Source organism: Xenopus laevis, chromosome 7L (assembly GCF_017654675.1).
Source record: "Xenopus laevis strain J_2021 chromosome 7L, Xenopus_laevis_v10.1, whole genome shotgun sequence".
NCBI classification, from domain to species: domain Eukaryota; kingdom Metazoa; phylum Chordata; class Amphibia; order Anura; family Pipidae; genus Xenopus; species Xenopus laevis.
Genome location: NC_054383.1, coordinates 90,645,133 through 90,659,727, shown reverse-complemented (window position 1 = coordinate 90,659,727; position 14,595 = coordinate 90,645,133). Strand labels below are relative to the sequence as shown.

Genomic DNA, 14,595 nt, shown 5'->3' with positions numbered 1-14,595 from the left:
TGCTTGGTATGTGTATACTGTATGTGTATATATATATATATATATATATATATATATATATATATATATGTGTGTATACTATATATTAAAGACGTGTTCAGTGTTGCAAGGGTAGCCATCACACAGCCCCTAATTTCCCCCAAAACCTATCGTTATCCGGAAACCTGTTATCCAGAAAATTTCAGGATGGTCATCTGCCATAGACTATATTTTATCCAAACAATCCAAAATTTTAAAAATGATTTCCTTTTTCTCTGTAATAATTAAACAGTACCTTGATCCAAACTAAGATATAATAAATCCACATAGGAAGTAAAACCAGCCTATTAGGTTTATTTAATGTTTATATGATTTTCTAGTAGACTAAAGGTATAAATCCAAATTATGGAAAGATCCATTATACAGAAAATCCCAGGTCCCAAGCATTCTGCATAACAGGTCCCATACCTGTAGTGAGAAGGCGAGCCATATAAGCTGAAACAATGAATCACTTACATAGCTTCTGTTTGTCTATGATGCAGGACATTTCCAATCCATATTCTTATTTGAGCATCTAATTGGTTTTTCTACACACACTAAATGCTGGTTGTGTATCTCTGATGTACATGGTCCACCAACCTGACTGTTATCCATGTAGGGCATGCTAAAAAAAAGTATTCATATTCTAGTCTCTCATTCAAACCACTGCCTGGTTGCTAAGGTAGATATGAGCCTAACAACCAGATAGCTGCTGAAAATTGGAGAGCTGCTGAACAAAATGCTAAATAACGGAAAAAACACAAAAAAATTAAAACCAATTGCAAATTAATTGAAAGGTGAATGACTGGAGAACTACAGACTGGATGTTTTTGGTAGAGAAGATGTTGTGCCCTTGCAGCGTGTAACGGCACCACTAGAGTGCACTCATGATGTAGCAATTCATGATTTTAAAAAGGTTTCTGCTGTGATCTTGATTGCATTTCGGGAGAATCAGCTTTCTAAGATTTTCTCTTCTTGTAGTCACTTAATTTGCCTATTTTTTCCTTGCAAATCTTTTTACTTCTTTCTGAGTAATCCTTACTACCGGCATCTCCATAGCTACGAAAACCAGCAAACTGCTTGAGCATCTCCAGCAGCGGCACCCATCCTCCACTAACACTCCACTGAGTACCGTGACACTTAAAACAGTGATTTTAAAGGGGAAGTATCTATAAGAATCAAGCAATAATTGCTTTGCGTTCCAGTGATGCACTCTCTTCCATATGATAAATAAGGAGTATATTTATAAAGCTATAATGACTCACACAAGGGTAACATAAACAGTACATCCTTACGTGTGAATTAGTGCGGTGCATCTCAGATGCAGTAATCACCCATGATAAACAGTCATAATTTATACAATGGTACATATTTTTTACACCAGACTAATGAAGTGATTTGCACTTATTTTACAGCAGCTCAAACCTGGCCGTTAAAGTCAAAGGGACATTCTCCGTTGAGGCATAAAAGTTTGCTGTTTAATAAGCGATAGTGCTGTTTTTAAGCTGCTTTTTCCAGGGTAGCATCTGCTTTTTACACCAGGATTTTACACTCAGCTACACATCAATTAATTACACAGATTCATAAATATGTGTACATGTACTGATGTTTGCAGTTTTTCAGTGTTTTTCTAACATAACATTATAAATTATCACCATGATCTATTTTAAGCTTGGCCTCTAGAGAGAGAAATAGTTTCTATTTCTTAACGAGATTAAAGAGACACACACGACATGATTAAATGACTGTTTATTATATGGATCCAGCATACTCTTCTATACATAATAGGCTCCATACTGGTCAGATGCGTATAGTCCTGGAGGAGAAAGGAAATAAAGCAATGCCACAGTTTCATTAGTAATTGCATTAGTCCAATTTTGACACACAATTTCTACAAAGCATACAGCATTCGGCTGAATGGACATATATTCTTTCATATAGAATCTTTTCTAGACTCTTGGTAGTCTGTTAGGCAGTTCATTGTTATAGTAAAGAGATGCAAACATGAAAACATACACGCTTCAATTCCGTATGCCCTCAGGTCATCAAATCTGTATGAGGATACTGGAAGATAGGTCATAGGGGTCATTTATGAAATAGGCACAAGCTGCAGAGTTTTTTGCTCTATGCCTTCTGCGCATGCTTGGGGAGGCACCTCGAAAAATACTGCTGCCTGTGCTATGCCTGAGGCAAAAGCTTTTATGGGGGCATCCATTTGTCATGCACTCTGTTTGCATCGGATAGGACTCAAAATGTCTGTGTGTCTAAGAGATATTTTGTGACCTATGGCATACAAGGGCTTCACTAACTTCTTTAAATAACATCACATGTTGATATAGTCCAGCCTCGAGATACAGTATAAAATGGATAATGGTGGATTTAAAGTCAGATGATAAAAACAAAGAGTTATCTAACAAGACTTACAATGCCCATCATCCTTGTTACTCATCAGTTACTACCCAGAGGCTTGCAAAGGTGGTCAGATAAAAGCCTGTGGACGACCTTCTGTGAGGACCTTGCCAAACTAGTGGATCTTTAAATGTATGGCTAGCTTAAGTTGTAGTACATTATCCACAGCAGACTCACAGACTGTAAGACTCATATCTTCAAGTTTTAGCCATAGAGTAGAACCTGTCAACAATGTAAGCACTGAATTTTGACACACTGAGCATTAATGTAAATACGTGTGTCTCTAGAAGAGCTGAACATATGCAGGGGCATAACTGTAGAAGAATCAGACCCTGCGGCTGCAGGGGGCCCAGGAGGTATAGGGGGCCTCATGAAGCCCACATAATGAGCTATTTCCACATATATTGGTAAAAAAGGACAATCTCTAGATATGTTGGGGCCCTAAAATTAATTTGCTGTGGGGCCCAGTAACATCTAGTTACTCCACTGAACATATATGTTTGGCATGACCTGTACCCAGGGTTCTGTGCCGTCTCTGCACTCAGGGATTACTAGGTGTTAAAAAGCTAGTGTTACTTCTCACACCAGACATGTCCTGTATTTTGATAAAGAACTTCAGCTATCAAGCACAAACTCTCCCAGGCACCAAAATTTCACTCACACCTCTTTTCCCTTATCTATCAATTCTGGCACAAGTTATTACTGTCTGACAACTGATCAGCAGCTCCTGTGTGACTCCAGTCTATGGGATTTGTTCCTGAGTGCAAAGCTGCTTTAAAAAACAGAATATCTTTAACCCATTCAATGCTTACTGTTAGTGCAGCACTTTGGGCCTGACTTAGACACATTAGAAGCAGCCTGTTGTAATGAAAAGCACAGTAAAGCTGATTTCCTCTACAATCTACACCCATTGTATTGGCAGCAGGGCTGCTTATAATGAGATTGCTTTTCCATGTGTATTGCATTTTTTATTGTTTACATAAAGCAAAGTGTTGGTAAATAATAATTAAGGGAAGTGTGGAAGTCATTTCAAGGAAGAAGAGTCTCCTCTTCTTGTGAAATGAACTTGGTGGCATTAAGGAGCATCTCATCTTGGTACTCATTCCTCTCTGCTTGCATGGGGTGGCACAGCTTGTTACATAATGTGTGCACAAGGGGAGCAATAAATTATCCTGTTTGACTTGCTACCCCCATCTGTCCCAAACAGGTGGAGATTTCTGTTACGCACAAAAGCCCTGTGCATCTTGACAAGAAAAAAAAGCAATATGCCTGCAAATGGTAATATGCTAAATAAATAACTGCAATATATAGATAAAAATTCAGGCTGCACCTCCTTAAGGGGCTTTCCCACTGATCTGTGCCCATTTTAACAGCGGTGAAAGGCACTAAACCCACAATCATTCCCACATTGCATCAAACAAAATTTTGGGAAACAAGCAATGTGCCAATAACTGGTGCTGTTATTTTATGGAACAGTTGTTGGTTTGTAGGGCAGGAAAGGTGAATATTAGACCATTAATACCAGCCACACATGAACTATATACACTATTAACATAGAACAACAGGCCAGATATTGATGCCATATAACTCTGTATGCAGATGGTTACATTTAACTGAATTGTTGGATATGGCAGGGTGCTGATTAATTTGACCCTAAATTGACTTACTGATACAGTATGGCTGAACCAAAGACTAAAGCTGGCCATAGACGCAAAGATCCGATCGTACGAATCGAGGATTCGTCCGGCAGAGATCAGTCGTTTGGTCGATCGGACAGGTTAAAAGATTTCTGTCGGCTGCCGATAATATCTCTGCATGTATTGCCGATCGTACGATTTTCAGAGGGAGACTGTCACTAGCTTTGTCAGCCATAGATATCGTACGATGGGCAGAACATCAGCTGATCTGTTTTTTAACTACTTTATTTGATCTGACTGGTAAGACTTTGATCTGAATGGTTAGTGGCAGGTCGGAAGATGGGGAAGTCCGATCGGATCTTTGCATCTATGGCCAACCTAATCAACTAAATTGACACAGATAAATATGGCATTCAACTGGAATGAAAGGTTGTGTGGAAAACCTATGGATGTGACCAGCAAAAGCAGGGGGGGGGGGCTGTTGAGGATTCTGCTAACATAGGTGCAAATTGTATCAGTGCTGTAACCAATAGCAACCAATCAGTAATTAGCTCTGATCAGTGTACAGCAGTTAGTTTAATTAAAGCAAGAGCCTTATAGGTTGTTATTGATTACTGCACTAAACTTGCATCTGTGAATTCCCTAGTGCAGAGAATACTATTGTTATATGTAGCAGATGACACTGTATTCCTTATTGTGTATTTTTCATTGAAATATTGCCTTTTGCAATATTTTTACTTTTCTTTTGTTTAAATAGTAACACTTGCAATGCCTGAATGCATCATGCCTCCCCCACACACACTGGAGCATTGGTTTGGAAATAAAGCTAGGTGTTATACCTCCTGTAGGGTTATATATGATTTTCCCTCTGGACTATAAGGTAATGGAGTTGGTAGCAGGTCAATTACAGAATTGCATGGGATGATATAATGTATAAGAGTGGGGTGTGAGGGCAAGCCTTGAGGAATGAAAATGCAGGTATTATGGGTAAATGTAGGCATATTGCTTTTTCTCGGTATGCCTGTGGAGCATGTCCACACCATGCTCTGCTGATTGCGGAGGCTCCATTCATACTTCTGCTGAATAGAAGCTTGTCACTTGGTAATGAGTTGTTCTTCAGGCATTGAAGGGGAAGCCTAGCTCAGTGATTTGATAGATAGACAGCTAGTGGAAAGCTGCACTTTTATATTCGGCTGGGAATGTGAGAAAGTGAGTCGACCAGTGAGTTCAGTGCACATGGCAGTCCTCGGGGCTTGCTGGATTTGCACGGCACAGACTGGGATGTGTATGTGGCTGAAGCACGTTGTGTGAGAGGGTTGTTGAGGCAGTGGCCCCCCGCCCCCTGTCACATAGCTGCTTAGCCCCCTCCCCTCCTTTGCTTTTGTGTGCACATGCGAGGACCCTGAGGAGGCTGTGAAGAGAATTCCCCAAAGCATTTATTCTTTTGTTTAGAGCAGCCTGTCAAGCACTTTCTATCTTTCTTTCTCTCTGACACACTCTCCCTCCACCACCACATCTTCTTTCCTGAGCGGAGAGAGAGCTCTGACAAATAAAGGGTAAAGGAAAGCCCACAGAACCATACAGGACTCCCCTAACATGCTCACTGCTGGAGGGAGAAAGGAGGGGACCTGTCAGCCTGCAGAAATCCAGCTGCCTTACCGAATCTGTTCACTTTGCTAGGAGCCTGTGAAAGGCTTGGACAAACTGACGACTGACGGTTTCCTGTATATCCGCAAGGGGGTACAAAGTCTTTACGAGCTCCTTGTCCTGGAAGGCTTTTGGGAAGGGGCAAGTGAATTCTCTGAGGAGTAAAAAGAATAGAACGGTAGGGGTTCTGTGTCCAGACACAGAGTATTAAGGAGAATCGCTGCAGGTGAGACCCCGATTACCTACACAGAATCTTGCCTGCGTATGCACAGCTTATCCTGAGCTCGCCGGTCCCTCTGACAAGCCCCTGAATGTGACTCTAACATCCCTCCCCCCACACCACTTTGCCCCTCGCCCTTTCTTCTCTTTATTGTCAATGCCTGCCTGTCTGATGAATGGGTGATCTTTTTCCTGCAAGGATCAGCATTTGATGAGCCCCAGGAGCCTGAATTCTCTTTTCCCCCAAACCCAAAGGCTGAACTGATAGGTGGTTGTTAAGTCGCTTGAGAAGACCACTGAAGAACGCGGTGATCAAACTGTGTGTGCTGTGGTGATTTGGAGAGAAGGGATGGGCATCTCTGCCTATGTAATGAGAGGGAGCAGGAACGCAGGAGTACAAGAAAAGTAGAAGTGTGTGTCTTTGGAAAAGGGATGCTACTTGTGTATTGCTGAAAAAGAACTGCCTGGGAGTCATTCAGAAAGAAGAAGCAGAAGTAGTCTTGACAAGGAACTTTCCCACTAAAAAAGGAAAGGGACTTTTAAGCTTTTAATGGGGGCATGCTTGTGTGAGAATGGAGAAGTAGTAGCCCGTGTGCTACTGTGCTAAGATTCCGAAGGAGAAAAGAAATATCACTTCTCTCATCTAACATCTTTTTATTATATCACTTCTCTGCTGGGAATGGATTTTTACATTTGGTGCTGTGAGATTTAGCAATGCAGATTTTTTTGTTACAAAATAAATTCCATTAGCATTTGAAGCTTTCTCGCTGTTTTGGATACAATTTTGCATCTGCATTTTTTTTTTAGAAATATGTTCTGGATGACTCAAATAGTCTTTTCCTAGGATGTAGCTGCCTGTGGATCTGCACAAATATATTCCATTGGCCTTTTGGGATGGGCCGTATGAACTTTAGAAAAGCCAGCTTGATTGCTAAGCATTTACAACCTGCACTTGGCGAGCAGCAGGAGAACCGACAATCCTCTTGATCTCTGGTGGCCTTTCCTTATTTTGACCTCAGTCATTGGAGTACAATGGTGTCATAAGTGGGAGAAGTTTTTTTGAGCTGAAACCATTGAGGATATTTACATGTGTTTATTTTGTCACAAGTGGAAAAGATTTGATTGTTGGGATGTGGTTTAAAGCTGGATAAGAGTGGCACCGTAGCGTAGACCTTAGGCTGACACTCCCCAAAGAGCTTTTTGCCATGACTGGCTGCCACTACCCTGCTCCAGTTTTGGAGAGGGACCGGATCTATCAGCATAAAGTCTCGCTGGTTGTGCGTTACTTCATGATCCCTTGCAACATATGCCTGATCCTGCTTGCCACCTCCACGCTTGGATTTGCCGTTCTTCTGTTCCTGAATAACTGTAGGTGTGGCCAGTGCCAGCGCTCCTTCATTCTGCCCCTTGTTGTGTAATTGATGTGACTGTGGGAGTGAATGTGGACAGTACAATAGGTTAAGAGGAAACACTGTTCATTCATAGCGTTGTTGCATGTTCCTCCTGAATATGTATGTATGAAAGGACGTGGGTGCTTCTTTATTTCTCAGTAAAAACCGAATATTTCTGGTTGAGAGGATTTTAGCTTGTAAGGGATTTATTTCCCCCTTTGGTTTACTGACCTAGTTTTGCCTGACCTCGAATGTCATGAGATGTTCAAGGAATTCGATCAATCCAATTCTCATTTGCCTTCTCAGAACTGAGAAAGACCTTCGTCTGTAAGTAAGACGAATTTACAAGGCCTCATTATAAAGGATATTAATGGGTCCATATCGCCTATGTAATTGAGAGCCATAGTGTCACTTCCATTTGTGCTCTATGTAAGGTCTGACCCACTTGTGGCCCTAAAGCTGTTATTGAAATACAACTTCCAGAATCTCACTAGCAGCCCATCGCTATAAGGGGATTAGGGGAGTTGTAGTTCAACAACAGCCAAAAAGCTGCTAGTTGTAATAAAACAGGCCTGTTGTTCTTTATGTTTATTTGCCCATGCATCAGTTGAAGTGCTGGTTATTGAAATCCATGGTATGTACAATAGGCCCAAATCCTTATGACTACATAAATGCCAAGTGCCCACATCATTACTGACACTAGGCATGGATGTTAGTCACAAAGCACTTTGAGTTTATCGGAACACCTACTTTCACCTGGGGAACTAACCACCAACCCCCTCAACAGGCCAACTGCAGCTTTCTGAGGCTACTGGGAATTGTAGTTCACAAGAGTTGGCACGGCACAAATATAACATCTCTGCTTTACTATCTGTGAAGATAAGCAAGTTTCCTTTTTTTATATTGGCTGTGGAAACAGACATTTCTGGGGTCCCAGACGTTGTTTTGGATAGCATGTCAATTAGACATTTGAATTTGATTTCTATCCAGTTAACGTTACTGCCAAAAAGATCCCTAAGGCGCTGTGCTGTGCATCTGCATAGAATGTGTAACACTGCTTTGTGTCAAACACACCAGCCCTGAAAGAGTTAAAGGGAAATATACAGAAATATTTTATCTGTTTGGGACCTTTCCCCCTTTACCTTTGATGTAAGAGTGTGTGAGAGATTTAAAAGTAAAGAGGTAATATTAAGGATTTTCTAATGCAAGTCGACTTCTGTTATCAGGCAGTTGTGAAATTTAGAGTATAAAAGAAGTTATAACCACTTAAGCAGCAAAATATAAGCTTATAGCTGTAGGGGCAAAACTTAATTTTACCATTAACCTGCAGGGTCACAAGCCTGATAAAAAATTCAAAATTTCTGCATTAGCTCTGCATTTTAATTAATTTATATTCTCACTTTGTTTAGCATCTGCACTTGTTATATTAATTCATTAAAAATTGTACCTCTTATGTCCATATTACTATAATAGAGATCTCTCAAATCCACCTAAAGCTGATCCTGTATCACTGGGCTGTGCCATCATATTCCACTGAGATACAATTGCTGTGTCCTGTGCTTTGAGTCGGGACTACCCATTGTATTGCCCACTATCTGACTTGTTGAGCCAGTTTGAATCTTTTTCTCAAAGTGTGACAGTTAATGAGTATACCCTTGGCATCCTTTCGGCCAAAAAAGGGCTCAATCTGGATAGGAACTATTAGTTGAACTCTGGTTTAAGATATTCATGTATGAGATCTATTATCTAGAAAACATCAAAAAACAGCTAAACTGCCACAAATTCATCTTGATGGCACATCAATCATTTTTTTTAAAAATGTAAATGTTTTAGCCTTAAGTAATGGTGCCGCACATCACAGAAATACCCCTTAGCAAGAAAACCCCAGGTCCCCAACATTCTGGATAATATATTGCAAATCTGCACTAATAATCCACCCATCTTGTTGGCTCATTGTGTTTGATGTAATGTGACGTTTAGCTTGCATATTCCTGTTGCTCTCTTCCCTATATATCAAACTGATTTTAAGATACCGGCATGGGCATGCAGCCAGAATAAAGTCCTCCTCCTTCTCTTTGCTCTTCTGATTAAAGATTTTACATATCCTTTTATGACTTGATAATATATGCAGGCTAGTATGCATACAAATACTCATAATATGCAAATATCCCTCTGCACTGATTTGCACAGGGTATGTCCAAGTAAAACTGATTAAACCAGCAGTCCATCGTGATGTTTCCATTTTTGTCCCAGTGGGGCAGTGCATAGCTGATTTACCATATACAAAGGGTTTAATGAAAACCCAAACAGTGGGCAGGCCATGGTTGCTGCTTAACATACTAAACACAGGTTTTTAGCCTACTCGCGCTTGCATTGGCTCAGCAGTGTATTCAGTAAACGGCACACAAGTAATTTTATTTTTCTGCTGAACTGGTTTCATTTCTCTAATATGGGATATACATTCTAATCAGCCGTATTGTCCTCAGGTTGCAGCTTCTGTGTTTGAAAGAGCAACTGGATACCCTTAATTCTGTGCTTCTTAGCACAGGGTGGGCTTTTAACAGTTCTTTATTCTTGTGGATGCTTTCACCTGTGAGATTGCCTAGCAATCTGCTGCGTCTGTTTTACGTCGCTTCCAGCCCCCTTTTCTCTTTTTCTTAAACTGTATAAACAAATATGAGATCTAGTGCATGTATGTGTTACATCGGATGCTCTTGCTCTTATACCCATATTTCAGGGTTTAATGACTTTCTGGATAATAGATTCCATACCTGTACAGGTACATTAGCATGTAGGCTTAAAACACATACAGGTATGGGATACGTAATCCGGAAACCCGTTATCCAGAAAGTTTTGAATTACGGAAAGCCCAGCTCCCATAGACTCCATATTATCCAAATAATCCAAATTTTTAAAAATAATTTCCTTTTTCTCTGTAATAATAAAACAGTACCTTGTACTTGATCCAAACTAAGATGTAATTAATCCTTATTGGAAGCAAAGCCAGCCTATTGGGTTTATTCAATGTTTAAATTTTCTAGTAGATTTAGGGTAGGGGCACACTGGGCGACTCGCCCCGTCTTTGCGGCAACCAGTTTCCTCTTCGGGCAACTTCGGAAAACGAAGAGCAGCGTGTGCTTTAGCGCAGGAGATTTTTCATTTTAGCCGGCGTAAGACAGAGGGAAGGCGTTCGGGGAGATTGGTCGCCGCCAGGCGACTAAATCTCCCCGAATCGCCCAGTGTGCCCTTACCCATAAGGTATGAAGATCCAAATTACAGAAGGAAGCTTTATCCAGAAAACCTCAGATCCCAAGCATTCTGCATAACAGGTCCCATACCTGTACTAGTAATGTTTGCTTATAGTTACCTTTGATGTTTGCGGTCGCAGAGTGGCACCTGGAGGAACAAGCAAATTTAGGAATTTAGGAGCTTGAATACCTAACTTTGCTGCTAGGGGTCCAGGTTTGGCTTCCCTAATCTAGCTTTCAAATTGCAGTTGTGTTTATTGTATTATACGCGCTACCTCCAAATATGCCAAAATGGAATGTGTTCCCCATCACACAGCAGAATATAACCATCTGACCAGTGAGGTAAAGAGAAAAAAAAGATGTCCACGTTCCCTGTAGAGCAGGAGTGCCCATACTTTACTAATGCATGGTCTACTTTTAGTGATCTTGTCCCATTATGATCTACATCCATAAAAACATTAGCATTCTGTTCCCTGGAAAATATTACTTAAATATTGATTTATGGGAACATGTAAATTACTATATTTAACAAACAATATTTCTTAGGTAACCTTAACATAATACATATCTGAATGAAAAGCATAAAATAGGAGGGTGATTTAGTCAAGCTGTTGGTTGACAGTGTCTTGAAATCTACTGATCACCCGCTAAAGGTCTACTGGTAGATCCCGATCTACCTTTTAGGCACCACTGCTGTAGAGGAACTTAGTTTGCAAGCCCACATCTGTGAGATCGTTTCAAAATGTACTGGTGGATGATAACAGATTGAGGTTGTGTCATAATCTATTAAAATGGACATGTTTGCACCCCATGTTTACTATACTGATGCATCTTTCTCTTTTCTTTTCAGATAAGCCTGGTCATGTCACTAATGCTCAGCCAACTCTACAGGATGGTGAGTACACAAAATGGGAGTTATTGGGAAAATGATTGGTGCAATCACTGCTAATATGGTTACCATCAAACTCTATAATATAATCATGCATTTCCTTAAGTAGATCAATGCTTCACACTAATGCAATTCCATTAAATGACCTTGGTGTAGGCCCTACCAGATGCACAATGATTGATAAAGGGTGTCAGGCATCTATTGTATTGCAATAAACAATTAGCAAAAGTGGATATTTAAGTAAATTGGGATTTCAAGTAAGCACTTTTGACTGATAGATGTCATGTAAGACATGCACTCTGGCTGATGATTATTCTTCCATTCAGCAGATCACTTCTATTAACTTTAGTGGTTGGCATTCCTGCTCCACTTAATTAGTATATTCCCAGTATATTTATATTTTCACACGTTAGTTTTATGCACAGCAGTAATAACTTGGTAGAAACTAATGTCATTTATAACATGTGTTGCTTTTAGCTGTACATGTGTGGAATCCATTATGGCAAAAGATCAGATTATAAGAATAGTTGAAATAGGCAGATTTAACCCATAAAGCTGCTCTTGGCCCCTCAGATGCACTAGCAATGGTGCAAGCTCATTTGTACTGAAAAAAACAAATATGTACAGCACAACAGTACATAGTTCTGAGGTTATTTGCTCCATTAATGGGAGGAGAAGGCTGGGCTAATTTTTAAGGTTAAATTACAGTATATTGTTTTAGCTTGGACAGTGAAGTCTTGTTAGGTCATTTGTTCCCTTAATAGGAAAAGAAAGATTGGGGGTAGTGATGAGCAAATTTATTCGCCAGCCATGAATTTGCATCGAAATTCCGAATTTCGCAATGTGCAAATTTTTTTGCAAAACGACTTTAATGCATTTAGAGAAAAAAGTCACCATAAGAAAAAAACATCCATTGAATTTAATGCATCTGGACAAAAAGTCACCATAAGAAAAAACACTCATTGACTTTAATTCATTAGTACAAAATAGTCACCATAAGAAAAAACGCATAATGCATTTCGCGAAATTTAGAGATTTTTTTGCAAATTTTTCATCTAAGCAAAACGGGACAGATTTGCTCATCATTATTGGGGGTAATATCTGTGCTAGGGAAGTCCAAGATCCAACCATCCAGCTATTTTTGAATTACAGTTAGAGGGCCACAGTTTGTATGTCCCTGATCTGTGCTAACCTTGATAAAACATAACAACTGGACCAGACCTACAAGACCTATATATAATAGGAGAGCACTTTCCAAGATCTATTGTATCCCTCTGCTTTGTTTGGAAATATAAAGTGGCCAAGCTGTAGCACTAATGGCACAGAACACCTCTCGCTTGCTTCTTCCTTTACCATGCATTATTGGTAATAGCAGCTACTGTTTCCTCATGACCCCAGATAATTGGAACTAATTTATCTTTTATTACACTACAGTTATTTCAAAAGCTGCATTAAATTCTCTGTGACCCAGTGTCTCCTGATGCAGCTTCTGATTTCTACTTAAAAATGGGCCCTTGCCCTGTCACCCTGTTTTATTTCATGTATTTCCCTTTCATCTCTCTTCACTCTCCCTTCCTCCACTTGCTAAGATTAGCTTTTATTTCTCACTCCCCCAAAACACTGTCTTTAGTAGTCTGTTCAGATCCACCTAACCGTATCTGTCATTGCCTTTGTGTCTCATTACATTAGTTCATATTGCTAGATGACTGTTTGTATGGGTGTTTATATCAATAATTAAGACCATACTGTATACGCAGTACATTGTTTTGAATTTGGCTTCTCAAATTTAAGAGAAAAATTGGTGCTTATAAGCAGCTACTAGAAGTTACTGGACATTTAAAGATTATGGTCATTACTTCTCCATGTTTTTGGTACATGATTTTTTATTAGTTTAGTAGCCTACTGTATGCAGGGTTATGCTCAAAAAAATTTGATGGTTGTTTAAAGACCTGCAGATGTAAGAGATTGGCCCTCCTCAGAAACACATGTTTAAAGGTTTCCGGGAGCACCAAAAGAAGGTGCAAAAGGGATGAAGATACAAATTGTGGAAAGATTTTTTTATCTGGAAAAGCCCAGGTCTGGAACATTCTGGATAACAGGTCCCATACCTGTACTTGATAGGTGGTCTGGTTATACCAATACATTTGGAATACTAAAAAAGCAAAAAAATATATTTTTAAATATTTTTTTGTCCACCTTATGTAAAAGCACATACTTCAGTTGCTTATATACTTCATTGAGAAAAACATTTCATTAATACATTTCTACCACTTTGGATGGACTTTGCAAAAATAAAAAAATAGTCGCAAGGCCCATGTCATATGCCTACAGTGCACTTTGTTATTTATTGTTAAGGCTAACTGCTATCAAGTGCAAATCTTTGTGCCTCCATTAGGGTGCAGATATTTGCACTTGACATTGCATGGCATGCTGACAGGTGCAACTTGCATCTACCATGTAAGGAGCATGTCGGAAGCCCATGGCATGCTCTTTACTTGCACTCTCAGTGTAAGGCACATTTGGCGCCCTGTACTTCCAGTCAGCTCAAGGTAGACTTAAAGTGGACCTGTCACCTACACATAAAAAGCTGTATAACAAAAGTAGTTTGCAAATTAAACATGGTACCCAAATAGTTTTTTTCATTAAAGCATCCATACCTGTTATAAAGGTGTTTAAATATCTGAGCTGTCAATCAAATTTTAATTGCCCCGCCTCTATACCTGAGGCATAGAGGTGGGGCAGTCAATTGCTTTCACTTTCCATTCAGCATTTCCTGCATGTCACTGCTCTCGTCACATCCCTCCTCACACTCTATAATTGTGTAGGGCAATGTGTATGGGCATTAGGTCCCCCATTTGGGGTGCAAACACAAGATTTTGGGGTGATACACAACTTGTCTTAATAACAGTGTCCAAAAAATGGCTTCTGCCTGCGTGCTTTGATTGTGTAATTCCAAGACTGAAGGAAACAACATCTAAATAATAAATGTAGTGTAAGTAAGCTTTATTTTACTCAATTAACATGATAAAAAATAAATTTGGAATTATTTCTTAGGATGATAGGTCCCCAGTCTGAATGGCACCATACTGGTACATGCTGCAGAAGCCACTTTGTACTGTACCATCAGTAGGCAAAAT

The 14,595-nt window shown here is 39.8% G+C and overlaps 1 protein-coding gene across 8 annotated transcripts in view; it reads left to right on the top strand.

The window, feature by feature from the left end:
- LOC108696525 (agrin) overlaps nucleotides 1-14,595 on the top strand; it is a 291,780-nt gene that overhangs the window by 102,181 nt on the left and 175,004 nt on the right. For 7 of the 8 annotated variants that reach the window (XM_041569323.1, XM_041569326.1, XM_041569324.1 and 4 more), the window contains one exon: nucleotides 11,420-11,464. In XM_041569323.1, the coding sequence (XP_041425257.1) occupies nucleotides 11,420-11,464 (45 nt within the window). Of the gene's footprint in view, nucleotides 1-5,467; nucleotides 7,299-11,419; nucleotides 11,465-14,595 lie in introns of those variants that run through there. The other variant, XM_041569330.1, reaches the window with a different exon arrangement.